Source organism: Narcine bancroftii, chromosome 3 (genome assembly GCF_036971445.1).
Source record: "Narcine bancroftii isolate sNarBan1 chromosome 3, sNarBan1.hap1, whole genome shotgun sequence".
Taxonomy (NCBI): domain Eukaryota; kingdom Metazoa; phylum Chordata; class Chondrichthyes; order Torpediniformes; family Narcinidae; genus Narcine; species Narcine bancroftii.
In genome coordinates this window covers 39,965,643-39,992,720 of record NC_091471.1, presented here as the reverse complement: position 1 = coordinate 39,992,720, position 27,078 = coordinate 39,965,643, and the positions used below count along the sequence as shown (strand labels likewise).

Genomic DNA, 27,078 nt, shown 5'->3' with positions numbered 1-27,078 from the left:
GAGACTTCAATAATGGATTGTTGTTTTGAAAAGCAACAGATGAAAGAATAGGAGGAATAGGTTCAGAGCTGCAGTCTGTCTGAGTGGAAGTTGCTGTTCTAAGGGTCATGAGGTTTTACAAGCAGATAGTCAAACAGGCTTTTTAGAGAGAGAGAGAGAGAGAGAGAGAGAGAGAGAGAGAGAGAGCTGACTTGTGGAAAAACCCCATTTGGAAGATGGGTTGTGAGTGCTTAATTCAGCCTGGTCAAAGCCCTTGTGGTCCATACAAGAGGAGAGGACTGGCTGCCTAATGTTTCAATTGAAATAAGAAAAACAAAAAGAAACTCTGTAGTGACCTGAAAACCTTGATGGGGCATGTTTCTTCAGCAAGACACTGAAGTGGCTGATTAAAAGGAATCAGTTGTGGGTTTCCATGGAATAACAAATCTCTCTCTGAAAACTGACGAGAATCTTTCTGAGCGGTAACCATTTACCTTTCCAGCACCAAAGCCTGGTGCTTTCATATAAAGCAGCATTGGAAATGAGGAATAATTGCATTTAAATATATTGAAAGGAGAAAATTATAAATAACTTAACTGAGTACATTATCAAGTTTCTTTGTTCTGTAGTGTGAGCACTACCGTGAAGTGTGGAAAGAATGACAAGCATCCAAGAAGTTGAAGTCAAAGATCGGTTTATTGTATTGGCAGCTCTGCTTATAATTCTCTCCCCACTACTGATGAAACGAATGCTATAACAGCAGCGCTGGCCTCTGATTTGTCGGCATTCCTGCTGTTGCTCATTATTTCCTGCTGTGCAGATGGTCACCTGGGACAAAGATCGTTGGCCCCCGCAGGGTCCGCACGGTTGCCACGCTCGTAGGGTGTGTGTATCGGTAGTGATCTGCTACAGTTCCATATATTTCAAATCCAGGTTATCCAATTACTAGAATTCTGCAGTCCTCCCAGTAAGCACTCATTTAACAGAGTTAGAGGGCTGAAATGGAGCAGGTCAATAATTAAGGTTTAAAGTAAACAAAAACCAAATACTGCAGATGGTAGAAATCTGAACGAGAACAGAAATTGCTAGAGATGCACAGTAAGTCAGGCAGCTTTTGTGGAAAGCATCAAAATAAATGATTCAGGTCAAAAGGTGGTGTTGCGGTAGATGGAAAAATTGAGGAGTTGGTATGTTTCCTACCCATATGTAATCTATATTAAGTAACAATGGACCTTTGTTTGATAGGTTTTCAGATATTATGGAAATCAAGGGACATGTGCATAATTCAAGAAGGGTGTACAAAGATGTAGAGCCAATGTTCTTTAATGGCAGAGCAGACTTAAGGGGCTAGAAGTGAGAAAGCTAGCTCAATAGCATGTTAATTCTAAACCAATCTATAATTATTTAATTTTACTTAGATGGATATAAGGAGAGAACAACAGCTGTATCGAAATTACTTAGCCCAGAAGGCAAATGATGCAAAGCTTCAGGAAGAAGAAGTAAACCAGCTGATTGAGGCAGACATGGAGAAAACACAGACCAAAAGCCTTGAACAGGTGCGCATAAAGAAAGAGGCTCAAGATCGCCTCAAGAAGGAAGTAATGGAAACACGCAAGCTTCAGGTTCAAGAGAATTGTAAGAAACTTTCCCCACCTATTTTTATATTTTATATTATATTATAAAAATTACATATTTGGTACCAGGAAAATAGTCAAGATCGTCTTGAACTTGGAAAAACATACAACAGTCTACATTCAGAGGGTTAACCCTCATTCCACCCATGATAAATTAAGCTTTGACAACACAAGAGAAATATGTAGTTTAGACCAGCAAAGATTGATATAGCATATCATTTTTTATCTCTGGTGTCAGATTTACAGAATACTGAATTGAGTTTTGTGATTTACTGAAAAGGGTTTGAAAGTTTGGCAGTCCTATTGGACTACCTTCTTAAGTGAGTTATAATAAAAAGTCTTGATATTTTTCAGGTCAAGTAGCTATCACACTTTTTCTGGTGATAAAACCTATGAACTCAGTGGTCTATTTGTATGCCCCATCACTGGCACTGGCTCTGCAATATTATCACTCCCCACTTTTGAAAAGACTAACTTTTCGGTGTATTCAAGGAAGGTATAAAGATCTAAATAGGACCTGACCAAATACAAGGAGAATCCTTTGAACAATCAATTATGTATTGCATTATCTTATGCATAGCCATTTAATATAGTATTCCCAATATTTCTGCAGTCAGGGAAGTTTAGTCGTGCTGTGAGAACTTTGCCGGCCCTGGTGCCTGCTGAAATTATGGGAAGGATTTCAGTGAATTTAAAAAAAAATGTGTTTATAACACAGCCACCAGGCAAGCTGACAATCTACAGGAGACCACAGTTTGGCAATTGTTTTTGCCATTTCGAGTGTGGCTTGCAAAGACTGAATATTCAAAATAGCACCTTGCAGCAGCGACTCTTTGCGAGCAGCTCTGACAGAAATAATCAAATATTCCCATTCAGAACTCCTAAAAATCAAACAAAGAACAAGAAACAGAATCAAACTTGCCCGACAGCATGGAGGTCCTAAGATCGCTTGGAATCAGTAGAATCAGCAATCTCCATCAGGCCGAGGGCCCTTCAAACAGCTCACACAAGGACAACAATTCCATGGGAGTTTTAAGCAGCTCAAGCTGGTACAACAACAGCTCCAGCAGCAGATCCACGAGCCAGGTAAAAATGGCCCCATCACGTGGACGCAGAGGGAGAGCTACAGATCAAGCTGAGATGCCAGGACCTGAGGTTTCCACTCCCTACCACCCTCCTGGCCAACGTACAGTCCTTGGAGAACAAATTTGATGAACTCCAAGCCAGACATTAGAGAGATATCAGGGAGTGTTGCATGATATACTTTACAGAAGCATGGCTAAATGCAGACATTCCGGACATGGCACTGCAGCCCAAGGGCTACATCCTCCATTGCACTGATCGAACATCGGCATCTGGAAAATCCAGAGGAGGCGGTGTTTGTGTTATCATCATTTTATTGTGGTGCGTAGACATAAGAGTCATGTCCCAGTCGTCCTGCTCCCCCGACTTGGAACATCTGGCGATCAAATGTCGCCTATTCTACCTGCTAAAGGAGTTCACTGCCATCATCTTAGTTGCAGTGTATATTCCACCCCAGACTAATGTCAGGTTGACACTGGAGGGATTGAGCATCGTGATCAACATTGTGACAGATTATGGTTGTAGATAGATATTTTAGAGGAGATAAATGGTGGCAGGTTTTTTTTAGTGTAGGTCACATACAAACACTTCAAAACAGATCTCATTTAAAATGCCAGAGCTCTGCTCAAGCCAGACAGTCCAGGCTCCGAGTGCCTTTGTAAAAACTTTAAAGGATGCCTATAAGGACTTCAAAAGTAGTTGTTAATTGGACATGCTGTGGAGTAATGAATTATTGCTTTGGAAAGCAACAGATGAATGAACTCTGAAGATTGGGACCAGAGCTGCAGTCTGTCTGAGTGCATTTGGCTTTTCTAAGGGGGGCTGCATTTGGCTTTTCTAAAGGGGGCATGTGGTTTTCTCTGAGTGAGTGAGAGAGAATTCAGTTCTCCAGTTTTACAGTTCAGCAGCAGCAGCTGGGACTGGAACAGGACAAGCTGGCAAGCTTGTGGAAAAACCCCATTTTGAAGATGGGTTGTGAGCTCTTAGTTCAGCTTGGTCAAAGCCCTTGTGGTCCATACAAGAGGAGATGGCTGGTTGTATAATGTTTCACTTGAAATGAGGGAAACAGAAAAGGTGGCCTGAAAGAAAGAGGTTATCATCTGGAAAACCCTGATGGGGCAAGTTTCTTCAGCAAGACACTGGCGTGGCACATCGGAAAGGAATCAGTTTGTGTCCAACGAGCAACAAATCTCTCTCTGAAAACCAACAAGAACCTTCCTGTGCGGTAACCATTTACTTTTTAAGCACCAAAGCCTAGTGAAATTCATAAATGTGCACAATATAAGAATTGCCTGCAACCAGTGAACTTGGAGGAGTGAGAAATGAGATTGGACTGTGAATCAGAGAACTTTTCTGAACTGACACATACAGTACATACACGTGCGATTAGAATTAGAAGGGCGTTAAGTTAATAGTAATAAGTTAAAGTTTGATCCTGTTTTCATTTTTAAAGATAATTAAAAGCAACTTTTGTTTAAGTAACCATTTGTCTTGGTGAATTTCTATTGATACTGGGTTTTGGGGTCCTCTGGGCCCATAACAACAGCCATGAGACAACACATCTGGATGCCTTCCCAATCATTGTGGGAGACTTCAATCAGGCCAATCTGAAGAAGTCTCTGACAAACTACCACTAACACGTTACATGTGAGACCGGGGAACCAACACAGTTGACCACTGTTACACTACCATGAAAAAATGCATACCGACCCATACCACAACCACACTTTGGCAAGTCTGATCACCTGGCTGTACTTCTACTCCCGGTGTACATGCAGAGACTGAAGATCACAGCACCAGTGGTGAAGGTGTGGTTGAGGGAGGTGGAGGAGCATCTGCAGGACTGCTTTGAATCGGTGGACTGGAATATATTCAAGAACTCGTCCTTAGATTTGAATGAATATGCAACAGATGTCACCAACTTCATCAAGACCAGTGTGGTTGAGTGTATGCCCCCATACAAATACCAGGTGTTCCCCGACCATAAGACCTGGATGAATCAGAGAATCCTCAATCTGCTGAGAGCAGGCATTTAAGGCCAGGGATCGAGATCTTTACATGATGCCCAAATATGACCTGCGGAAGGCCATTGCCAAAGCAAAGTTGCAATTCCAGAGGAAGCTGGAGACAGATGCATGCCAACTGTGGCAGGGAGTGCAGGTCATTACAGCCTACAAAATGAAGGCAAAAACTATAGATAGCTGCAATGCTTCACTACCCAATGAGATGAACACCTTCTATGCCCACTTTGAGAAGAAGAACCAAACAATGCCTATTAGAATCCCTGAAAAGGCTGAGGACCCTCTGATATCTGTCTCTGAGGGCACATCAGAACATCATTCAAGAGGGTGAAGCCTCACAAGGTGTCAGGCCCTGATGGTGTACCTGACATGGTACTGAAAATCTGCTCCAACCAACTAGCCAGAGTGTTCATGGACATTTTCACCCTCTCATTGTGGCAGCCAGAAGTTCCCACCAGCTTCAAAATGGCATCAAGAAGAGTAGTGTGGGCTGCCTCAATGACTACCACCAAGTATCACTAATATCTACTGTGATGAAAAACTTTGAAAGACTGGCTATGGCCAGAATTAACATGTACCTAAGTAAAGATCTGGTTTGTTAGTTTAGGCATGTAGCAAAGATATGAATGACCTATTGGCCATTTTCTATGCCTTAATCAAATTTTAATTGGTCATGATCTCAGGTTACTTGAATAGCACTTAACTGGTAAGTAGCAACTAAATGAATTTGGAAGAATGCCTCACCCACCTTGATTTCCATTCCTTCAGTGTGCAATCATTTCGAACAGATCTGCATGGATATTTCAATTTGCAGAAGATGGTGAATATTTGTAATTGGAAGTTGGCAGATGGAAGTTGGGTCATGCAAAGGCAGAAGAAGATGCTTTTTTTGAAAGATCAGGGAACCGAAGCCAATGGGGAACTGGAACAGAAGAGCAGTTAAAGCACAAATAAAACTGGATACATGATAGCCATTAGAATTAGAATCCTATTGATTGGCAGGGAAGGATTGAGGGGCGAGGTGACTTACCCCTGCTCCTATTTTCTTGTGTTCTTGTTTTAATCGTTTTCTCATTTTCCGGTTGTGCCAATCTTGAATGCTTAACCTCCCCTTATCACATTCTGATTTCTCAGTATTCTCTGCCTGCAATATCCACAGATCATCTCAGGCCTGGTGGATGTCATGTTGCCAGCCCCATTCAGAACAAAGGTGGGATGGTTACCACAACACTATGACAGTGCCCTCTGGGTTCAGTTTTCTTCCACCTGAAAAAAATGGACCGAGTTTGGAGGTTAAATAGTGTACTTGGGCAGCATAGCTCAAGCTAGAGGAGCCTGTTAGGGTGCTGTATCTCTAAATTAAAAATCTACTGGATAGTGTTTCAAGGTAGGGAAAGAGGTTCACAATAAATATTTGATTTCTGTTTCAGTGGAGAAAAAGACAAAAACTTCACAACACTTGGCAGCTGAACGAGCGAAACTGGATAAATTTGTTGAAGAACAGAAAGAAGAAGAAGACGAGAAACTGGCCAGGTGATTCTGTACCTGGGTTTCGAGGGATATAAACCAAATTCAGGAAAATGATACTGCTTTGTTCAGCGTGAACAAGTTTGGCTGAAGCCTATCACCCTTTTTAAGTTTCAATCTGATCAAAGGCTCAGTCCAAAATGCTGACCAGCCCTTCCATAGATGTTGCCTGACCAACTGGTTCTGCCAGAATCTGCTGTCTTGTGTCCCAACTCTCATACTCAGTTCCCCATATGATGAAGGCAAGTGTGCCATTCATCTTCTTCCCTCATCTACTTGTGTTGTCACTTTCAGGAAATGATGTACCTCTACCTTAGTAAGGCCTACAAGATTATTAGAGGAATAGATAGGCTGGAGAGACAGCACCTTTTACCCAGGCCAGTAATGGCCATTACCAGAGGACATTCATTTCCGATGTGTGGAAGAAATTTTGGGGGAAATGTCTGAGATGGTTTTTTAAAACTCCGTAGTGGGTGCCTGGAATGCATTGCTGAGCTGGTAGAGAAAGTTGATACAATGGGGACTTTTAAAAGGTTTTTAGATAGGCATATGGATGTAAGAAAAATAGAGGGATACGAGTTACAAGAGAGTGAAGTGTTCGATTGAATATAGAACAGTTTTATATAGGTCAGCATAACATTGTGGGCCAAAGGGCCTGTATGTTGTTATAGATTTGTGAAAAGTTGTAGAGATGATTATTTTGGATTTTGCATTGGAAGTGAATTGCAGACACGAGGGGAAAGATAAAGTCATTGGGAGTCTTGTGAATTTTATTACTCCAGCATCTGTCCTGTGGCATACATTATTAACAGGTTGTGGTGAAAGAGAAGGTGTGCACAGGTGTGAGGTGTGACTGTGGATAAACAGTCCACTAACTGAAGAAGATTGCAGTAGTGGTTGAGTTCATCTTAAATATTGAAAGAGAGCTGGATGCAGTGTACCTACATGGTCAACAGATGGTGCTAAATGATTATTAGAAAGGTAAAATCTGGTTGACAAAGAGTTCTGCTGAAGTCATAACTAAATTGAACCAGGTAACTGCTGTCATGTAATTTTGTAGGAATTGCATCAGCTTTCCTATTCCTTTTAAAAACTCACCTAAAAGAATATGAGCGAGTTTCTAATTTCCAAACTCAGTGCCTTAGCTTCTGAATTGGTACTGGAACTTTTGAGACATTTCAGATTCCCAAATTGCCCAGATACCAGCTCTGCAGGCGGATCTTTCAGCCTCTGGTAACTCACCATTTGCTCCACAGTTCTGGTGATTTTCACAAATTTCCTGAGAATTGAGGTTACCTCGTAAAAGTTCTTCAGGCAGCCCTATCAAACAGAGTGAAGAAAACATTACTGAATCAGTTCTTTTTCACAATCTATTTCTCTTACCATTGAAGCAAACTGTTGACTCACAAATGTAAAGACAGCACTCAGAGGTATAATAAATTCCTTTATCTGGACAGCTAAAATCCGGAAAGCTCCAAAATCCGGCAAGTGGGGAGAGAGACGGCAGCGCGAGTTGGGTGGGCGAGGGGGAGAGACTGGCAGCGCGAGGCAGGCGGGTGAGTGGGGGTGGATACGGCAGCACAATTTGGGTGGGCTTAAATCTGGCTTTCCGAAATCCAGAAAAATCTGAAATTTGGAACACACTGTCCCCCCAAGGGTTCCGATAAAGTATTGTGTACTGTACCAGTAAAATTACAACAAAACTTTTGTATCTCTCATTCTATTTTTATCCTTTTATCATAAAGCCTAAATAAATATTCTCCTCTCACAAGGGACTACCATAAAAAAAGAAAAACCAGCTTTACTGCTAAGACAATAACCAGAATATCACATTTCTTTCCTTGGTTAGCTGGACTCTGATATCTCCAGCTTTTTCTAACATCCAAAGAGCAATTGAGTGTACACTGTTGAAAGCCTACAAAATAATTAAAAATAAACAAATGTCCTATGAATATTATTGTTTTAACCACAGAGAGAAGAAAATACGGAAAGTGTTACAGCAGGACCTCCTGAGTCAGATCAATTCCCAAAAGAAACAACGTGAGAGAGAGAAAGTAGAAAAACAGCGAGAAGTTGAAGCGGCAAAACTGCGAGTGGAAGCTTACCAGAAGAAAATTGAGGAAGCCCTTTCTAAACCTTATGTAGGAACTGAGAAAATCCATCCCTGGAGGAGGAAAAATTGCACCATCGCCAGTGAAGGGTGTTAAGAATGATTACAGCAACATAGATTTGTTTGATTTATAGGAATATTTGAGTTGTATTTAATACTCAGTAGAACATTTCAAAAAATTGTGTATTTATTTAAGACAGCCCAGAATGTGTTGTTGTATGTTCTTGCATAACTCCACTCATATTATAATTTTAGGTAATTAAAATGTTGAGCCAGAAAGATGTTAATATGACTCTTGTGGATACAAAAAAAATGGAGATTATGGGTGTGCCGTAGGAAAAAATTAGATAGTTGTGGAATAGGTTTACATTGGTGAGTACAACTTTGAGGGTGGAGGGGACCTGTACTGTGCTGTAATGATTCTGTGTTCTATGTATTCTTTAATCCATTATTTCTTCTCACTGTATAGGTATTGGTCAAACTCACTGGTTTTTTTTTCTTGCATCAACAACGAGAGCACATTTTGTCCTACCTGGCTCTCAATCCCATTCAACAATACCCTTCACTCTTCCTTCCTCTTCAGATCACACCATTGCCATTCTCACTTGATTAACTTCCTACCTGTTGAAAGATTTTTTTCTTTGTTCCTACCCTTATTTACTTACTAGATGCTGTATTCAGTTACATCAATTTTCTTTTTGGGGCCAGCTGATCTAATTAGTTTCTTACCAAACCATTTTCACCCATTCTTCTCACTGCTACTTGAACACTTTTTTTCTTTCTTCAAAGTATTTGAAAAGCTCATCTCCCAGCTCTCTCCAAATTCCTCTTGTGGTTTGGAACTTGCTCTAATCACAGGAGACAGTAGCACCATGATTATGTTTTAATCAAGAAGTCTGGATAAATGATTTGGAAACTGAGGTTTAAAATAACCTACAGAAGCTGGATGATTCAAATTCAATTAATTAAATCAATCAAAAAAGCTGTTGTCAGTAAATGAAATTACCAGATTCTTGTAACAACCCAATTCCTGGAGAACTTTTAGCAATGAAAACATGATTTTTTTTTTTACTCAGCCTTAATTATTTTTGTCTTCAGATCGATAGCTAAGAGATTGATTCTTGATGCTGTCCGAAATGGTTCAGTATGATCACTCTATTTCTCACAATAGTAGAAAAAGCAGTACGGAGAACAAAACTGATGATGGCAAGACCTAATAAAAACACATGCAGTGAGCTGAAGTCACATGTGGATAGGGTGGTGAGAAAGCTTATGGTGCGTTGGTCTTTATAAATTAGAGCATTAAGTATAAGAGTTGGGATGTTGTGTTAAAATTGTACAAGGAATTGGTGAGGCCACATTTGGAGTATTGTGTACAGTTTTGCTCACCAAAGTATAGGAAAGATATCAACAAATTGGAGAGAGATTTACTAGCATGTTGCTGGGGTTACAGGGCCTAAGTTATAGGGAAAGGTTAAATAAGTTAGGTCTTTATACTTTGGAGCGTAGAAGGTTGAGAGGGGATTTGATCAAGGTACTTAAAATTATTAGGGGTATAGATGGAGTTGACGTGGAGATACAAATGAGAGGACATGAGTTGGGAGGCAGAAGTTTAGAGGAAACATAAGGGGGAACTTCATTACTCAGACAGTGGTGGGTATGTGTAATGAGCTTCCAGACGAAGTGGCAGAGGCAGGCTCGGTATTAGCATTCAAGGAGAGGTTGGATATGTATATAGGCAGGAAAGGAATGGAAGGTTACAGGTTGAGTCTAGGTCAGTGGTTTTAGTTGGGAGAAAGTGTTCGGCATGGACTGGAAAGGCCAAGTTGGGCTGTTTCTATGCTGCAATTATATGGTTATATGTCATCTATTCTGTTGCAGACAGTACTATTAATCAATGGCATTGCTCGGACATCTTTGTCATCCTTTTGCAGAACTGTTTTGAGAAACAATGATATTGTGGGTTTAATCATTTCCTCCCCAATCATATGATTCTTCCCATGTTTTGCCATCAGCAGAGAAATTTCATAGCTAGCTTCAAGGGTACGATTCAGGGCTGTATGTGTAGCGAATAATGAAGTGATTTTTGATCTATTTTCAAACTTTTCTTTCAGTGATTTAAAGTATTCCAATTTTGAATTGACAAGGTTAGGATGTTTTACCCTCAAATGACCTTCAAGATAGCCAGCTTTCATTGATTCATTTGTCAAAGTTTGTTGGCATAATAGGCAAAAAGGTGCACGTTCATCATGTACAGCAGGTATAAACCCAAACTTCAAAATCTCCACTGAATAGTGATGAACCTTTTGCGTGCTTGGTCTGCTCATTTTGAATATACAACACCGCGAGTTCCCTGAAACAGATTAATACAACAGCACAAGCTTGGTGAAACAGATCAATCAATATTTTATTATGCCTTAGAATAAAAAAATCCAATTAAAGTAATGATCGAATCAAAGGAAGAATACTGACCCTTAAAAAATACATGAAAAAAATACTAGCACGGTTTCTGACATTTTTTTCCTTGCAGAGTGCATCAAAACTGCGCTAGCCTTGTGCTTTACTTTCTGGGGTCCCTATTTTATTCCCCTGATTTTGGTGTTCTCCTCAGGCTGGTGCCTGGGATGGACCTGTGCACCCCCTCCCCCCATCAATATGCTAGTACATAAAGATACATACATGTCTCACTCACTACTGAACTGAAAAAGTAAAGGGGTCTGGATGGAGACATGATTGTTGAGGTAATTTGGAATCCTTGTCACCAATGAGATAATTTGGAATGGATGATAAAAAGACTGGTCATTAAAAAAATATCATTTTAATGTTAACCAAGGATAACAACAGTTAAAATAAGAGAAACAATGGAGAAACAACCAAGAAACATCGGAAGAGCAAAAACACATTATGAAAATAAAAAGAACAAAGCGATTTTACTTGGAAGTTACCACAATTGTGTTGAACTGACAGTGTTGCCAAGTCACATCTTTCACATCAACATAATGAGTTTATTTTTTCAAACCAAGTTTTTAATTATTTTCCAAAATATTCCTACACCCAACTAAAATGTTCTTAAGCCCCACGCCCCACCAAAGTATTCCCACACCCCACCTTGAGAATGTATGCCTTAAACCCATGACCATCTGGATCGATGACTTATCAATGCCACTCAACATTTTGGAAAAGTGATGATAAAGAATACAAAGAATCCTGGATAAAGGCTACATAATTGTTAACATGTGATTCATTTCGGGCTCACTCAAGGTCTCTGTCATGAAAATTGTAAATGACAATTCACAGCCCACTTGGATATGTGTTGCTGGAACATTTAAGAAGCTTAACACAATGAAGGAATCAACAATTCATTTCCACAGGATGCCAGGTTTAATATCTGCATCGAGTGCTTTGTAGTTTCAGTGTGTGAAAATCTAAATGATGCATTGCAACAATGCACAAAGATTACTACAACAAAATATTTCTCCTCTTCAAGTTTAGCCACTTCATTTAATAAATTCAGTGGTTTCCTCTCAGATCATCTATCAAGAAATCCATTTAATGTACAGACATTTTGATACAAATCCTAAATTTGTTATTTTCACATGATTGAGTCTCAAGAGTCACCAGTCTTAACACACACCAATAACCACACACAAATATAGCAAAGGAGAGTTGAAAATCTTAAAAAAAAGTAAATTCAGGCTAAATCTTTGCATTGAGTGAATCTCAACCAATGCAACTGCCTTCAATTTAGATTTTAACATTACTGAATGGAGACTTGTATCCTAAGATGGCTCAAGATCTCATTTATTGAAACTATATTCACACTGCAGTACTGGTAACAGTGACAACTTTATTCCAGAGATAAAATGAGCTGTCAAATGATCCTCATGCTAATCCCATCATTCTAGGAATCATTCTTGTGAATCTTCTCTGAACCCTCTCCAATGCCAGCACATCCTTACTTAAATAAGGAGCCCAAAACTGTCCCCATATTCCAAGTGAGGCCTCGACATCTTTGTGTGTTGGATGATGAGCAGTGAGTTTAATACATGAATGTTCCTAAAAGCATAGTCAGCATTTAAAATGACGGATGATCAGTTTTGGTTGATTGAAATTGAAAGATGTCTTAAAGCTGTCAATTCTTGCCTGTGTTTTGCAATAAAACGGCAAGAGGCAAATGTCGATGAAATTACATTTGAATATGAAAATTAATTGAAAATTTTACTAACTCTGATTCCTCTGTCAAAATGCAAAGTGTAAATCAGGCCACTATAGGCCAATTATAGCTCTGCCATTTAATGACTAGCATGACTTTCTGCTCCTGCAAGTGATAATTATAACATGGTTCATTGATCAAATAAGGACACCTACCAGGATTCACCACAGACCTTTTCCTGAAGTGAAGACCAGGATTTGCAATTTTAACCGAAGACCAGCAGGCCTCTTTGCAAAATTAATCTGGAGCCAGAAGTGGCCTGAGCACTGTTAATTAATTTGATTGTTTTTCTTTGGTTTCAGTAAGAATCTGTGCTCTAAGACCATAAAATTAGCAGCAGAAGCTAGCCATTCAGCCCGTCGAGTCTGCTTCGTCATTCCTTCAGGACCTGATCCATTCTCCCACTCAAATTTTACTCAGTCTTCTCCTCATAACCTTTGATACCCTGGCAATTCAGATACCTACCAATCAATGCCTTAAATCCACCCAGCAACCTGGATTCCTCAGCTGCCCATGGCAGCAAATTCCAGAGGTTTGCCACTCTTTGGCTAAAGAAATTCTTTAGAATCTCTGTTTTATATGGGTGCTCTTTAATCCTTAAGTTGTGCATTTTTGTCCTTGATTCCTCTCACATAGAAGACAACTTTACCATATCTACTCTTTCCAGGCCTTTCAACATTCAAAATGCCCCCTCATTCTTCTGAACTTCAAGGAGTACAGTCCAAGAGCCATCAAATGTTCTTCATATGCTAATCCCTTCATTCCAGGGATTAATTCTTTTGAATCTTCTCTGAACTCTCTCCTATGCCAGCACAGCCTTTCTTAAATAAGGAGCCCGAAACTGTACCCTGTACTCCAAGTAAGGCCTCACCAGTGCCTTATATCATATCCCTGCTCTTATATTCTATTTCTCTACATATAAATGGCAACATTGCATTCAACTTCTTCACCTGGAGGTTGACCTTTAGGGTATCCTGCAGGAAGACTCCCAAGTCCCTTAGTGACTCAGAATTATGAATTTTCACCCCCATCCGAATAATAATCGGCTCTTTTATTCCTTCTACCAAAGTGTATGATCATAAATCTTTCAACTGTATTTCCTTGCCACTTCTTTGTCCATTCTTCCCAAGTCTCTCTGCAGCCTGTCCATTTCCTCATCACTATCTGCCCCCCCCCCCCACCCCATCTGTCTTTGCATCATCTGCAAACTTGGCCAAAAAGCTATTTATTCCGACGTGCAAGTCATTAACATAGATCGGAAAAAAAGTGGCGAGAACACTGGTGTTCACTGTAGAACACTACTGGTGATCAGCAGCCAACCAGAATAGGATTCCCCTTCTCTTTTTCCTGCCAATCAGCCAATGCTCTACTCAAGCTAGTATCTTTCCTGTAATTCCATGGGGTCTCATCATGTTAAGCAGCTTCAAATGCAGGACCTTGTCAAAGGCCTTTTGAAAATCCAAATACACATCATCCACTACATGTCCTTTGTGGTTTTCTCAAAAATGTTTGTCGGGTAAAATTTTCCCTCAGGAAAACCATACTGACTTTGGCTTTCCTGTCATGTACCTCCAGGTACTCCGTAACCTCATTTGGCAATTGACTCCAACCACTTCCCAACCACAGATGTTAGGCTAACTTTTCTTTCAGTTGCTTCCCTCCATTTTTAAATAGCGGTGTGACCTTTGCTATTTTGCAGACCTCTGGAACCATGGCAGAATTTATTGATTCTTAGAAGATTATTACTAATGCCTCCACAAAATCTCTCTAGCTATTACTTTCAGAACCCAAGAGTGCAATCCATCTGGTTTGGAGACTTATCCACCATAGACCTTTCAGCTTCCCAAGCACTTTCTCTCTGGTGATCATGACTGCATTCACCTCCCTTCCCTGACAGCCTTGAAAGTCAGGTATACTGCTAAAGTCTTCCACAGTGAAGACTGATGCAAAATACTCATTCAGTTACTCTGTCACTTCCTTGTTTCACATTACAATTTTTCAGCATCGTTTCTATTGGTCTTATATCTATACTCTCACATCTTTGTTTTCTTAATATACTTATAAAAGCTTTTAGCATCCTTTTTGATATTATTTGCTAGCTTCTTCAAAGTTCATCTTCTTCCCAATGCTTTTCTTAGTTACCTTCTGTAAGCTTTAAGAACTTCCAAGTCCTCTACCTTCGAAATAATTCTTGTATGTCCTCCTTTCTTTTGCTTTTACTTTGGCTTCTCTTGCCAGCCACAGTTGAGTCAATTTCCATTCAAATATTTATTTTTGTAATATTCCTGTCCTCATTTCTTGCAGAAACTCCAACTATTGCTGCTCTGCTGTCCTCCCTGCTAGTGTGCCTCCCTCATACGTCTGTTGTCCCCTTTATTCCACTGGTATATTGATACAACCAGAATTGGATACAATACTTCAAGTGTGGTCTAATCTGAGATATATAGAGCCACAACATTACCTCATGGCTATTAAGCAATACCTCTGACTAATGAAGGCCATCACACCTTACCCCTTTTCTTAACCACACGATCAACTTTCAAAGTATCTTGAGGGGTCTATGGAACATAGGAAGTAGGAACAGGAGTAGGCCAAAAATGGTCCATCGAGCCTGCTCCGCCATTCAATACGATCATGGCTGATCTAATTTATGACCTAACTCCACCTACCTGCCTTCTCCCATATCCCCTAATTCCTCTATCATGTAAAAATTTATCTAACCGAATTTTAAATATGTGTAATGAAGCAGCCTCAACCACTTCCCTGGTTAGAGAATTCCAAACATTCATTACTCTCTGGGAAAAACTATTTTTCCTCATCTCTGTCCTAAATCAACTCCCCCGAATTTTAAAACTGTGTCCTCTCATTTTAGTTTCCCCGGCCAGCTCAAAAAACCTTCCTACATCTATCCTATCCATACCCTTCATAATTCTATATGTTTCTATAAGATCTCCTCTCATTCTTCTAAACTCAAGTGAATACAATCCTAGACGATTTAATCTTTCATCATAAGTCAACCCCTTCATCCCAGGATCAACCTAGTAAACCTCCTCTGGACCGTCTCCAAAGCCAGGATATCCTTCCTCAAATATGGAGACCAGAACTGGATACAGTACTCCAGGTGCGGTCTCACCAGTACCTTATACAGTTGCAACATTACCTCCCTACTCCTGAATTCAATTCCTCTAGCGATGAAGGCCAACAGTCCATTTGCCTTCTTAATAACCTGCTGCACCTACAACCTAACTTTTTGCAATTCATGTACAAGCACTCCCAAGTCCCTCTGCACAACAGCATGCTGTAGTTTTCCACCCTTTAAATAATATTCAGCTCTTTTATTTTTCTTGCCAAAGTGGATAACCTCACACTTACTAAAATTGTACTCCATCTGCCAGACCTTTGCTCACTCATCCAGCTTAACTATATCCCTCTGCAGACTCTCCACATCCTCATTATAATTTGCTCTTCCACTCAATTTGGTATCATCCGCAAACTTGTCCCCTCCTCCAAGTCATCAATGTAAATGATGAACAGTTGTGGGCCTCGCACTGACCCCTGCGGCACCCCACTTACCACTCTCTGCCAACCTGAAAAACTCCCACTTATCCCGACTCTCTGCCTCCTGTCAGACAACCAATTTTCGATCCATGCCAATAGACTTCCCCGGACTCCACTTTCCTGTAACTTACTGATAAGTCTCTTGTGCGACACCTTATCAAATGCTTTCTGGAAATCCAAATATACAACATCAACCTGTTCCCCTCTATCCACCGCACCCATTATATCCTCAAAGAATCCTAACAAGTTTGTCAAACAAGATCTTCCCTTTCTAAAACCATGCTGCGTCTGCCTGATTGAACCCTTATGTTCCAAAAGTTTCGCTATTTCATCCTTAATAACAGCTTCAAGCATTTTTCCAACTACAGACGTCAAGCTAATTGGCCGATAATTTCCAGTCTTCTGCCTACATCCCTTTTTAAAAAGTGGCGTGACATTTTCTGTCTTCCAGTCTGCCGAGACCTGCCCAGAATCCAAGGAATTTTGATATATGACCACCAATGCATCAACTATAACTTCTGCCATTTCCTTCAGAACCCTTGGATGCATATCATCAGGACCAGGTGATTTGTCTGGCTTTAGTCCCATTAGTTTCTCCATCACTACTTCCTTTGTTACAACTATTTTATCAAGGTCTTCCCCAACATTCGCATCCTTAACTCCGCACTTGGGCATGCTGGACATGTCTTCCACCATGAAGACTGACACAAAATATTTGTTCACTGCCTCAGCCATTTCCTCATTTTTTGCTACCAGTTTTCCTTTCTCATCCTCCAAGGATGTTAACTCTGGCCACCCTCTTCCGTTTTATATATTTATAAATTTTTTTGCTTTCTGTTTTTATATTTTGTGCCAATTTACTTTCATAATCCTTTTTCCCATTTCTTATTACCCACTTTGTAACCCCTTGTTGTCTCTTAAAGTTATCCCAATCTTCCAGTTTTCCACTGCTCTTTGTAGCTTTGTACACCTGCGCCTTCAATTTTATACTCTCCTTTATTTCCTTTGTTAACCACGGTTGATTTTTCCCTCCCTTGCTGCCCTTTTTCCTGACCAGAATATATTTTTGTTGAGCATTACAAAATATTTCTTTGAAAATCTTCCACTGTTCCTCAACTGTTTCATCAATTAGCCTGTGCTCCCAGTCCACTCTGCCCAATTTCTCCCTCATCCTATGGCAGTCACCCCTGTTTAACCATAATATATTAGTTTTAGATCTAACTATTTCCCCTTCCATCTGAATGAGAAATTCAATCATACTATGATCGCTATTTCCCAGATGGTCTCTGACTATTACATCATTTACTCTACCTATCTCATTGCACAAGACTAAATCCAGGAGAACATTTTCTCTTATGAGTTCCTTAACATGCTGCTCAAGAAAGCTATCACAGATGCATTCTATGAAGTCCTCTTCCAGACTCCCATGACCAACTTGATTTTCCCAATCTATGTGGAAGTCCCCCATGACTACTGCCGTATCATTATTACATGCCTCACTCTATTTATTTCCTGTGCCACTAAACTATTGTTATTTAGTGGGCGATAGATAACACCCACCAATAATTTTTTCCCTTTGTTATTCTTTATCTCTACCCAAATGGACTCAACTTTATGCTCTTTAGATCTTATATCATCCCTCACTATTGCCTGGAGCTCATCTTTGATTAAGAGTGCAACTCCACCTCCCTTACCATCCTGTCTATCTCTTTGCACCTCCTGATACCCTTGAAAGTTTAATTCCCATTTCGGGTCACCTTGTAGCCATGTTTCCGTGATAGCTACCAAATCATAGGCATAGGCTTGGACACTCCACACTGCCAAGAACCCTGTCATTAACTAAGGGCTTCTCCTTCAGGTTTTATCAAAGTGTATCACCACAGCTTTCTGGATTGAACTCTATCTGCCACTTCCCTGTCCAACTCTACGTCCTGTCTATATCCCACTGTAACATGACAATATCTAGACTATTCCCAACACTTCCAACCTTCGTGTCATCTGCAAACTTAGTGGCATCCCCATCCATTTCTTCATTCAGATCATTTATTAAAAACAAATCACAAGGATCAATGTGCCCCAGAAAGGATCTCTGCAGAAACACCATTTATCACCAACTTCCAGGCAGAATACACTCCTCCTCTCACCCTCTGCCTTCAATGGACAAACAAATTCCGAATCCATGAAGCCAAGTTTACATGAATCCCATGTCTCATGACGTTCTGGAAGATCCTATGATGGGGGGAACCTTGACGGATACGTTACTAAAATCCATATGCACCACACCCACCATCATCAATTTATTTTCTCACCTCCTCAAAAATCTGAATTTGCCTTGTGAGGCACAACTTGAAAACCATGCTAACTATCCCTAACTACACTATGCCTCTTCAAATGCTTGTAAATCCTGTCCCAATAGTTTGCCCAAAACTGACATCAGAATCACTGGTCTATATTTCCCAGGATTCTCCCTGTGATCTTTCTTCAACAAGGGAACTACATTTGCCATCCGTCTTTCCTACTCTCATGGTAGGGAGGATGCAAAGATAATCTTCAATGTGCCAGCAATCTCTTCCCTCACTTCCCATAGTAACCAGGGTATATCCTGTCTGGCTCCCAGAAGGTCACTACCTCTTTCTTACTCTGGTCACCCTCCAGCACATTAACCTGTTCTATGCTGGAGTCACATTCACCAATCTCTCTCTCTCCCGGGTGAATGTTAAACCAAGGTGTTCATTTTGGACCTCCCCTACCTCCTCCACCTCATTTCCTCTTTAGCACCAAGCGGTGCTACCCTTATTCTGGTCACCCTCCAGCACATTAGCCTGTTCTATGCTGGAGTCACATTCACCAATCTCTCTCTCTCTCCCTGGTGAATTTTAAAGCAAGGTGTTCATTCTGGACCTCCCCTACCTCCTCCACCACATTTCTTCTTTAGCACCAAGCAGTGCTACCCTTATTCTAGTCACCCTCCAGCACATTAGCCTGTTCTATGCTGGAGTCACATTCACCAATCTCTCTCTCTCTCTCTCTCCCTGGTGAATTTTAAAGCAAGGTGTTCATTCTGGACCTCCCCTACCTCCTCCACCACATTTCTTCTTTAGCACCAAGCAGTGCTACCCTTATTCTAGTCACCCTCCAGCACATTAGCCTGTTCTATGCTGGAGTCACATTCACCAATCTCTCTCTCTCTCTCTCTCCCTGGTGAATTTTAAAGCAAGGTGTTCATTCTGGACCTCCCCTACCTCCTCCACCACATTTCTTCTTTAGCACCAAGCAGTGCTACCCTTATTCTAGTCACCCTCCAGCACATTAGCCTGTTCTATGCTGGAGTCACATTCACCAATCTCTCTCTCTCTCTCTCTCCCTGGTGAATTTTAAAGCAAGGTGTTCATTCTGGACCTCCCCTACCTCCTCCACCTCATTTCTTCTTTAGCACCAAGCAGTGCTACCCTTATTCTAGTCACCCTCCAGCACATTAGCCTGTTCTATGCTGGAGTCACATTCACCAATCTCTCTCTCTCTCTCTCTCCCTGGTGAATTTTAAAGCAAGGTGTTCATTCTGGACCTCCCCTACCTCCTCCACCTCATTTCCTCTTTAGGACCAAGCAGTGCTACCCTTATTCTGGTCACCCTCCTGTCCTTCACACAAGTGCAGAACTCCTTGCTGGGAACATTCAGCAAGTCAGGCAACAGCATCTACAATTCATAAGGAGATTGAGGAGGGCGAGGCTACCAGCCTCCATCTTGACCATCTTCTACAGGAACACCATTGAGAGTGTCTGGTCTGGCTGCATTATTGTGTGCTATGGATGCTCCAAACCATCAGATCATCATGCGACTGAAAGATCCACGCATATGGCGGGCTGCTGGCGACTCAAGGCGAGGAACCCATGGAGGCTTGGGGCTGCTGGAGATGGCTATCAGTAGACTTGTTCCGGGCTGTGGTCTGCTGGAGACTGGCTTGAAACTGGCTGAAGGGGTACCAGGTATTGAAACCGGGATGTAAGGAGGTACCTATGACAGATTATACCATATTTTAAATTGTATAGAGACATTTTTTTGAAGGAGATATAGATTGTAGGAGTAGTGTAGGTCACAAACAAACTTCACAAAACAGATCTCATTTAAAATGCAAGAGCTTTGCTGAAAGTGAGTCATGCAAGCACCGAGAGCCTTTGCAAAAACAATAAAACAAGGAGACTGCTTTGCTAAAGAATTTCAAAAGCAGGTGTAAATGGATTATTGTTTTGAAAGCAACAGATAAACTGACTCAGAAGTTTGGGTCCAGTGCTGCAATCTGTCTGGATGCAGTTTGTTCTTTTAAGGTCATGTGGTTTTGCAAGGAGAGAGAGAGAGAGAGAGGGAGAGGGAGAGGGAGAGGAGACCAAACATGCTTTCTCTCAAAGAGAGAGAGAGGAGAGAGAGAGAGAGAGAGAGAAAAATGGTTTCTGCAGTCATGGCAAGCTGGCGGCTTCTTGAAATCCTATTTTGAAAATGGGTTGTGAGTTCTGAGTTCACCCTGTTGAAAACACTTGTGATCCATACAAGAGCAAATGGATGGCTAGAGTGTTTCACCTGAAATAAGGGAAACAAAAGTAACTCTGTGGTGACCTGCAGAAGAAGAGTTAAGTCTCCAGACACTGAAGTGACTGATGGAAGTAAATCAGTTTGTGAGCAAGGAATCTCTCTCTGAAACCGACAAGAACCTTACTGAATCGTAATCATTGAAGCATTGGAGCTTGGTGAAAATTCATAAATGTTAAATTCTGTGCACAGTATAAGAATTGGCTGCAACCAGTGAACTTGGAGGAGTGAAAAGTGAGATTGGACTGGGAATCAAATAACTTTTCTGAAATTATACACATTACATAAATGTGTGCTTAGAATTAGAAGGGGGTTAAGCTCGTTAAAATTTGATTCTGTTTTATGTTTAAAAAAAATTAAAAATGACTTTTATTTACGTTTCCATTTGTCTTGCTGAATTTCTATTGCTGCTGGTTGTTGGGGATCTCTAGGGCTGTAACAGTGCCAAAGGCACTGAAGGGTTCCTAAGGGTAGTGGAGGTTTGAATCTGAAGCTCAGGTTGTTGATGGTTTGAACTGGACTCTGTGTGATTGCAGGGCTGTAGGAGCACTGGAGGTGGATCCTACTGACACTCGATGATTCTGGGGAGGAACTCTCTTTTTCTTCTTTCTCTGACTGCAACAGGCACTTCAGGCAATTTCTGCCGATAGTGAATATGTCTGCCTTACAGCAGGCAAAAGAAATTTCATGTAATGTACACTGTTTTCTTGCAATGTTATGTAATTTTATTACAATGCCTTTCCAACCTTGCGGCAGGGTCCTTTCTGTCATTTAAGAGAAAGTTGGATGTGTACATGGATATGAGGGAGTTGGAGGGTTATAGGCAGAGCATTGGAGGTGGGGGGGGGAACCAGTGGAGTTGTTCAAGTGAACTGGTGTGGACTCGAAGGGCCGATATGGCCTGTTTCTGTGCTGTAAACAGTTATATGGTTATAACTACAGTCTCACACCAAGTAATTGGAGCAACTCATTCAAGAGCTACTTTTTGCCGACGATGCTGTCCTTGTTGCCTATACCTTGCATCGTATAACATCCTGTTTTGTGAAGGCTGCTGAGCTCTTCGGACTGTAAGTTAGCTTGAAGAAGTCAAAAGTTCTCCGTCCTCCATCCATCAGTCCGCACCTCAGGAAGATTACCACCCTCCCCGCATTACCATTGGGGAGACCGAGCTGAAGACAGTCCACCAGTTCAGCTACCTGGTGTGCACCATCTTGTCAGATGCCATGATCAATAAAGAGGTTGACAATAGACTGGCAAAGGCAAACAGCGAATTCTGTACAAAAACTACCAAAAAAAAAGTCTGGAACAACAAGCATCTGAAGAAAGGCACAAAGATCAGTGTGTTCTGGGAGCCGTTGTACTGGGCACCCTCCTGTACTGCTCCGAGTTGTGGGTCACCCACCGACATCACCTATGACTCCTTGAGCGCCGGCACTGCCTCTGCACCATCCTCAGCATCCACTGGACTCCCTGTCACCAACATTTAAGTCCTCGAACAGGTGAAGGTTACCATCTTTGAGACCATGCTGTTGAAGGCGCAGCTACACTGGGCAGGGCACGTCTCCAGGATGGAGGATCACCACCTGTCCAAGATGGTGCTGCATGGCAATCTCTCCACTGGCCACCGTGACAAGAGGAGCTCTGAAAAAGAGGGACAAGGACTCTCTGAAGAAATCCCTTGGTGCCTGTCCCATTGGTCTACTCTCGCTTCCAATCGCACGGCCTGGCGACACACCATTCGCCAGCCTGTCTCCTCCTTCGAGAACGCACGCGGGACATGCCTTGAGGACAAAAGGGGATGGAGGAAGAACATGACACAGCATCACCCAACCCAGAACAGAAATGCAGCCGCTGCAGCTGAGCCCGTCTTTCCCACGTTGGCCTCGTCAGCCACCAACGTGTCCCTTCCCTAAATCTTCGTTTGCGAAGCCAAGCCATTGAATCTTGAGAGAATTTTTTTTTTTTAACCTGCTCTTTATGCACTGTGTATTTTATGGGCTTCCCCCCCTGCATCAAGGTCTGGAATGACCCTAATTTCGTCCAGTTGTACCTGTATAATCAAGTGACAAACTTGAATCTAAGGTTCCTTCCAAGTGTTTTTTAGCATCATCAGATTTTCAGCACCTGGAAAATAAAAAAGTAGGTGGAAGATTTTTTTAAAATTGTTCCCAAGCTCCACCTGTTCCCCTCCCCCCACCACCCCACCTCCCCGGCTCAGGCTGGGATGTCGACACCTGGGAGGCCGGGCCGGGGCGGGGCGGCGGCGGCGGCCCGAGGACAGGGCAGGGGAAAGGCGAGCAGGTGGATCAGCGGCTGCCAGCAGCGTCCTTGGCGGCGAGCCTCAGAACGCGGAAGTCACCAGATGTCTCACAGCCCCAACCGGGAAAGGCTGGTTCGGTGACACCCCAGCACCTTTTATTTCTTTTCAATTCCCGCATGACGGGTGAAACAACATTTGTTGTTTTAAAAATAACCTTGCGCGATCCCCCTTCAAAAAAAAAGGAAGCCAAGGGAACCTGTTCGAGCGGCTGAAACTGGGCGGAGAGCCCGGCACCAACTTTGCACCTGAGTAAAGGTCGCGGGGATAAAGGGGATGGCGGTGAAAATGGCGACCGGCGAGTTGACGTGTTCCCCGCGGCCACAATAGGGAGCGATTAACGCAGCCGGGAGCCGACCTACTTGGGACGGAGCGTCAACGCAGGACGAAGGCGGCGGCGACGGCCGGAGTCGAGCGACATGTCAGTCTCGGAACTTTACACCAAGGTGAGGTTGGTGTCCAGGATCCCGCCGGCGCCTCCTACAGGGACCGGGACCGGGGGCGGGCGGACTGCAGCCGCTGCCTCCAGGGGCGCCCCCACCCCGTTCCGACCCGGGAGAGAGAGAGGGGCTGCAGCCGCTGCCTCCGGGGGCGCCCCCACCCCGTTCCGACCCGGGAGAGAGAGAGAGGCTGCAGCCGCTGCCTCCAGGGGCGCCCCCACCCCGTTCCGACCCGGGAGAGAGAGAGGGACTGCAGCCGCTGCCTCCAGGGGCGCCCCCACCCCGTTCCGACCCGGGAGAGAGAGAGGGGCTGCAGGCGCTGCCTCCGGGGCGCCCCCACCCCGTTCCGACCCGGGAGAGAGAGAGAGAGGCTGCAGCCGCTGTCTCCGGGGCGCCCCCACCCCGTTCCGACCCGGGAGAGAGAGAGAGGCTGCAGCCGCTGCCTCCGGGGCGCCCCCACCCCGTTCCGACCCGGGAGAGAGAGAGGGGCTGCAGCCGCTGTCTCCGGGGCGCCCCCACCCCGTTCCGACCCGGGAGAGAGAGAGGGACTGCAGCCGCTGTCTCCGGGGCGCCCCCACCCCGTTCCGACCCGGGAGAGAGAGAGGGGCTGCAGCCGCTGCCTCCGGGGCGCCCCCACCCCGTTCCGACCCGGGAGAGAGAGAGAGAGGCTGCAGCCGCTGTCTCCGGGGCGCCCCCACCCCGTTCCGACCCGGGAGAGAGAGAGAGGCTGCAGCCGCTGCCTCCGGGGCGCCCCCACCCCGTTCCGACCCGGGAGAGAGAGAGGGGCTGCAGCCGCTGCCTCCAGGGGCGCCCCCACCCCGTTCCGACCCGGGAGAGAGAGAGGGGCTGCAGCCGCTGCCTCCGGGGCGCCCCCACCCCGTTCCGACCCGGGAGAGAGAGAGGGGCTGCAGCCGCTGCCTCCAGGGGCGCCCCCACCCCGTTCCGACCCGGGAGAGAGAGAGAGGCTGCAGCCGCTGTCTCCGGGGCGCCCCCACCCCGTTCCGACCCGGGAGAGAGAGAGAGAGGCTGCAGCCGCTGCCTCCGGGGCGCCCCCACCCCGTTCCGACCCGGGAGAGAGAGAGGGGCTGCAGCCGCTGTCTCCGGGGCGCCCCCACCCCGTTCCGACCCGGGAGAGAGAGAGGGGCTGCAGCCGCTGTCTCCGGGGCGCCCCCACCCCGTTCCGACCCGGGAGAGAGAGAGGGGCTGCAGCCGCTGCCTCCAGTGGCGCCCCCACCCCGTTCCGACCCGGGAGAGAGGGAGAGAGGCTACAGCCGCTGCCTCCAGGGGCGCCCCCACCCCGTTCCGACCCGGGAGAGAGAGGGGCTGCCTGGCGCCCTGGACACCCGGGCCACCCTCAAACCCCACTCGCCCTCTTTCCTTCCCTCCCTCCCTCATCTGCGTTAGTTTGTCGCCCGACTCGTTACTTCCGCAGGACGGGTGTGGGTTTTCGGAGTTCAAATCCGAAGCCGGGCTTCAATTAATTTTCATTGTCGCGGCGATGTATTAATTTTTTTTCGACACAACTCGTGTGTAATAATGTTGCAGCACATTGTGGAGGGGGATCCTGCTCGGGTTTCTTTGTCGTTCGCGAGCGTTAATCGATATAGGTATTGCCGCGTTTTCCACGTGAATGGCTATTTATTTCTTCGTCGTTGCCACTTCTCCCAGAGAGGCAAGGCGGCGAGTGGCATGAAAGTCACCCACGCTGAGTTTTCAGCGTCCTGGAAAGTTGGGGATCCGCTGTCGGAGCAGTTGGGAAACTAATGCTTGCGGATCCTTTGGAAACGCTCGCACCAAGTTGCGAGGCTGAGTGCCCGCCGAGCGATACATGCTCGCTCACCCTTGCCGGCTTTCGCCTTGAGCGGCCCGGGGCACCTGTGGCCGGCGATTTGCTGCAGACAGACGCGAAAGGGCTGGAACCAGAGTGACCTTCACCGAGGAAATGTCCCACTTTCACATCTAAGCCTTTCTGAAAGAGAGTCCCCCCCACCCCTGCTGTACGTTCAATCCAAATGTTTGGGAGATTTTTGACCAGATTTGCAGTCATGACTTGGAGTGAGCCGGTAAAACCTTGTTTGTCCCCCCTGGATTTCACAGGATCATGGAGACTCGGTGGAGGAACGGGCCATTCAACCAGTCAATGTCCTCAGCACCCCATCCTTGCTTTCTTTCGATCTCTTGATGAATATATCTCCAGAGCTTTCTGTGGTAGGTGGAGGCCACTACCCGTAACCGCAGAGGAAACGATAGGCTCTAACAATGGAGGAACCCTATCACCACGGTCGGGAGCTCCGCAAGTTCACCACTCAATGAGTGGAAAAGTTTATCCTCCGTATCATAGACTTTGGCTGCCGGACGCCTTCTGTGAACAATCCCTGGATGCGGATGATACAGTCGGGTCAGAAAACGGATACCCTCAAATGATTGTGATGTCAGGGGAACAAGCAATTTAACTGAATTTGTACCTGCATTAGAAGTTCTAAGAAAATGAATATTGATCATCCAAATATATAGAAGCAAAATTGCAGTTTATGAATCCAACTGGTGGGGTTGATCCCTGGTTTCCACCCCTGGGTTAGCACCAGCATTGATGCAGATGCTTTTTGATGAACTTGGGCAATTGCTTATGTCACTCTGCTTTTGAAGAAATTTGAGAGTCTAAAACAATTGCCCGAACATCTGTTGTTGGAATTAAATTCTGTAATGGGAGATTGTGTGAATAAATACTTTGAAAATTTTCATTTGATTAGAGATGGCCATTATCTTACAATAAGAATTACCGCCTTGTTTTGCATTAGGTTAGACTTTTTCTTTATTTTCCTTTTTTTTAAATCCCAATCCAATATGTGTAAGGAGTAAAGTCTTAAATGTGTAATAGTCTTTATTACAAGTTATATATTTATTTTATTTTATGATGAAACTTAATAAAAATAACGTTAAAAGAAAGAAATGTAGCCAATTGTTGGATGTAAACAGTATGGTGCACACAAGAAAATAGAGCAGAAGTCTTGCAAATCTTTTTTTGAGGCGATAACTAAGAAAGTTACTAGAGACTGCAGTCATGTGGTTTGTGCAGACTTTCGTTAGTATTGGGTCAAGGACCCAATTCACCTACCGTCACATTTGCTTCACAGCAGATGCAATATCACTGGCTCTTCACTCACTCTGGATCATTTAGACAACAGCAACACCTTCATCTGGCTACTCTTCATGGACAACAGCTCAGCCTTCAACCCCATCATTCCCACAGTGCTGGTCAACAAGCTCTAAAACTTGGGTCTCTACACCCCACTGTGCTCACCTTCATCAGAAGACTACAGTCAGTATGATCTGGAAGCAATGTTTCCTTCTCACTGACGATCAACACAGGTGCATCTCAAGGATGCGTGCTCAGCCCACTGCTCTACTCACTCTACACCCATGACTGTGTGGTTGGGCACAATTCAAAAGCCGTTTACAAATTTTCTGATGACTCCATGGTCATCAGCAGAATCCCAGACAGCAATGAGGAAGTGTACAGGAGGGAGATTGATCAGCTAGTTGAGTGGTGTAACAACTTTGCACTCATTGTTGGTAAAACCAAGGAGCTAATTGTGGACTTCGGGAGGCAGT

At 43.9% G+C, this 27,078-nt stretch overlaps 3 protein-coding genes across 9 annotated transcripts in view; 2 read left to right on the top strand and 1 right to left on the bottom strand.

The window, feature by feature from the left end:
• The window catches only part of cfap53 (cilia and flagella associated protein 53), a 58,808-nt gene extending 50,175 nt beyond the window's left edge, over positions 1-8,633 (top strand). For all 4 annotated transcript variants that reach the window (XM_069923889.1, XM_069923888.1, XM_069923890.1 and 1 more), the window contains 3 exons: positions 1,398-1,614; positions 6,148-6,250; positions 8,217-8,633. In XM_069923889.1, the coding sequence (XP_069779990.1) occupies positions 1,398-1,614; positions 6,148-6,250; positions 8,217-8,451 (555 nt within the window). In that variant the 3' untranslated portion in view covers positions 8,452-8,633. The remainder of the gene's footprint in view (positions 1-1,397; positions 1,615-6,147; positions 6,251-8,216) is intronic.
• Positions 681-25,104, bottom strand: LOC138757108 (spidroin-2-like). Of its 3 annotated transcripts, XM_069923894.1 has the most exons (6): positions 23,389-25,104; positions 22,760-22,833; positions 7,487-7,564; positions 5,748-5,983; positions 5,466-5,639; positions 681-975 (listed from the first exon to the last, which is right to left on the bottom strand). In XM_069923894.1, the coding sequence occupies exon 1, from the start codon at positions 24,859-24,861 to the stop codon at positions 23,449-23,451; it is 1,413 nt and encodes a 470-aa protein (XP_069779995.1). In that variant the 5' UTR covers positions 24,862-25,104; the 3' UTR covers positions 681-975; positions 5,466-5,639; positions 5,748-5,983; positions 7,487-7,564; positions 22,760-22,833; positions 23,389-23,448. The 3 variants fall into 3 exon arrangements, with proteins under 3 accessions (XP_069779995.1, XP_069779993.1, XP_069779994.1); XM_069923892.1 differs by lacking the exons at positions 681-975; positions 5,466-5,639; positions 5,748-5,983; positions 7,487-7,564 and adding an exon at positions 13,763-22,490; XM_069923893.1 differs by lacking the exons at positions 681-975; positions 5,466-5,639; positions 5,748-5,983; positions 7,487-7,564 and adding an exon at positions 13,763-22,350.
• The window catches only part of myo5b (myosin VB), a 264,470-nt gene continuing 260,348 nt past the window's right edge, over positions 22,957-27,078 (top strand). For both annotated transcript variants that reach the window (XM_069923885.1, XM_069923884.1), the window contains exon 1: positions 22,957-23,472. In XM_069923885.1, the coding sequence (XP_069779986.1) occupies positions 23,446-23,472 (27 nt within the window). In that variant the 5' untranslated portion in view covers positions 22,957-23,445. The remainder of the gene's footprint in view (positions 23,473-27,078) is intronic.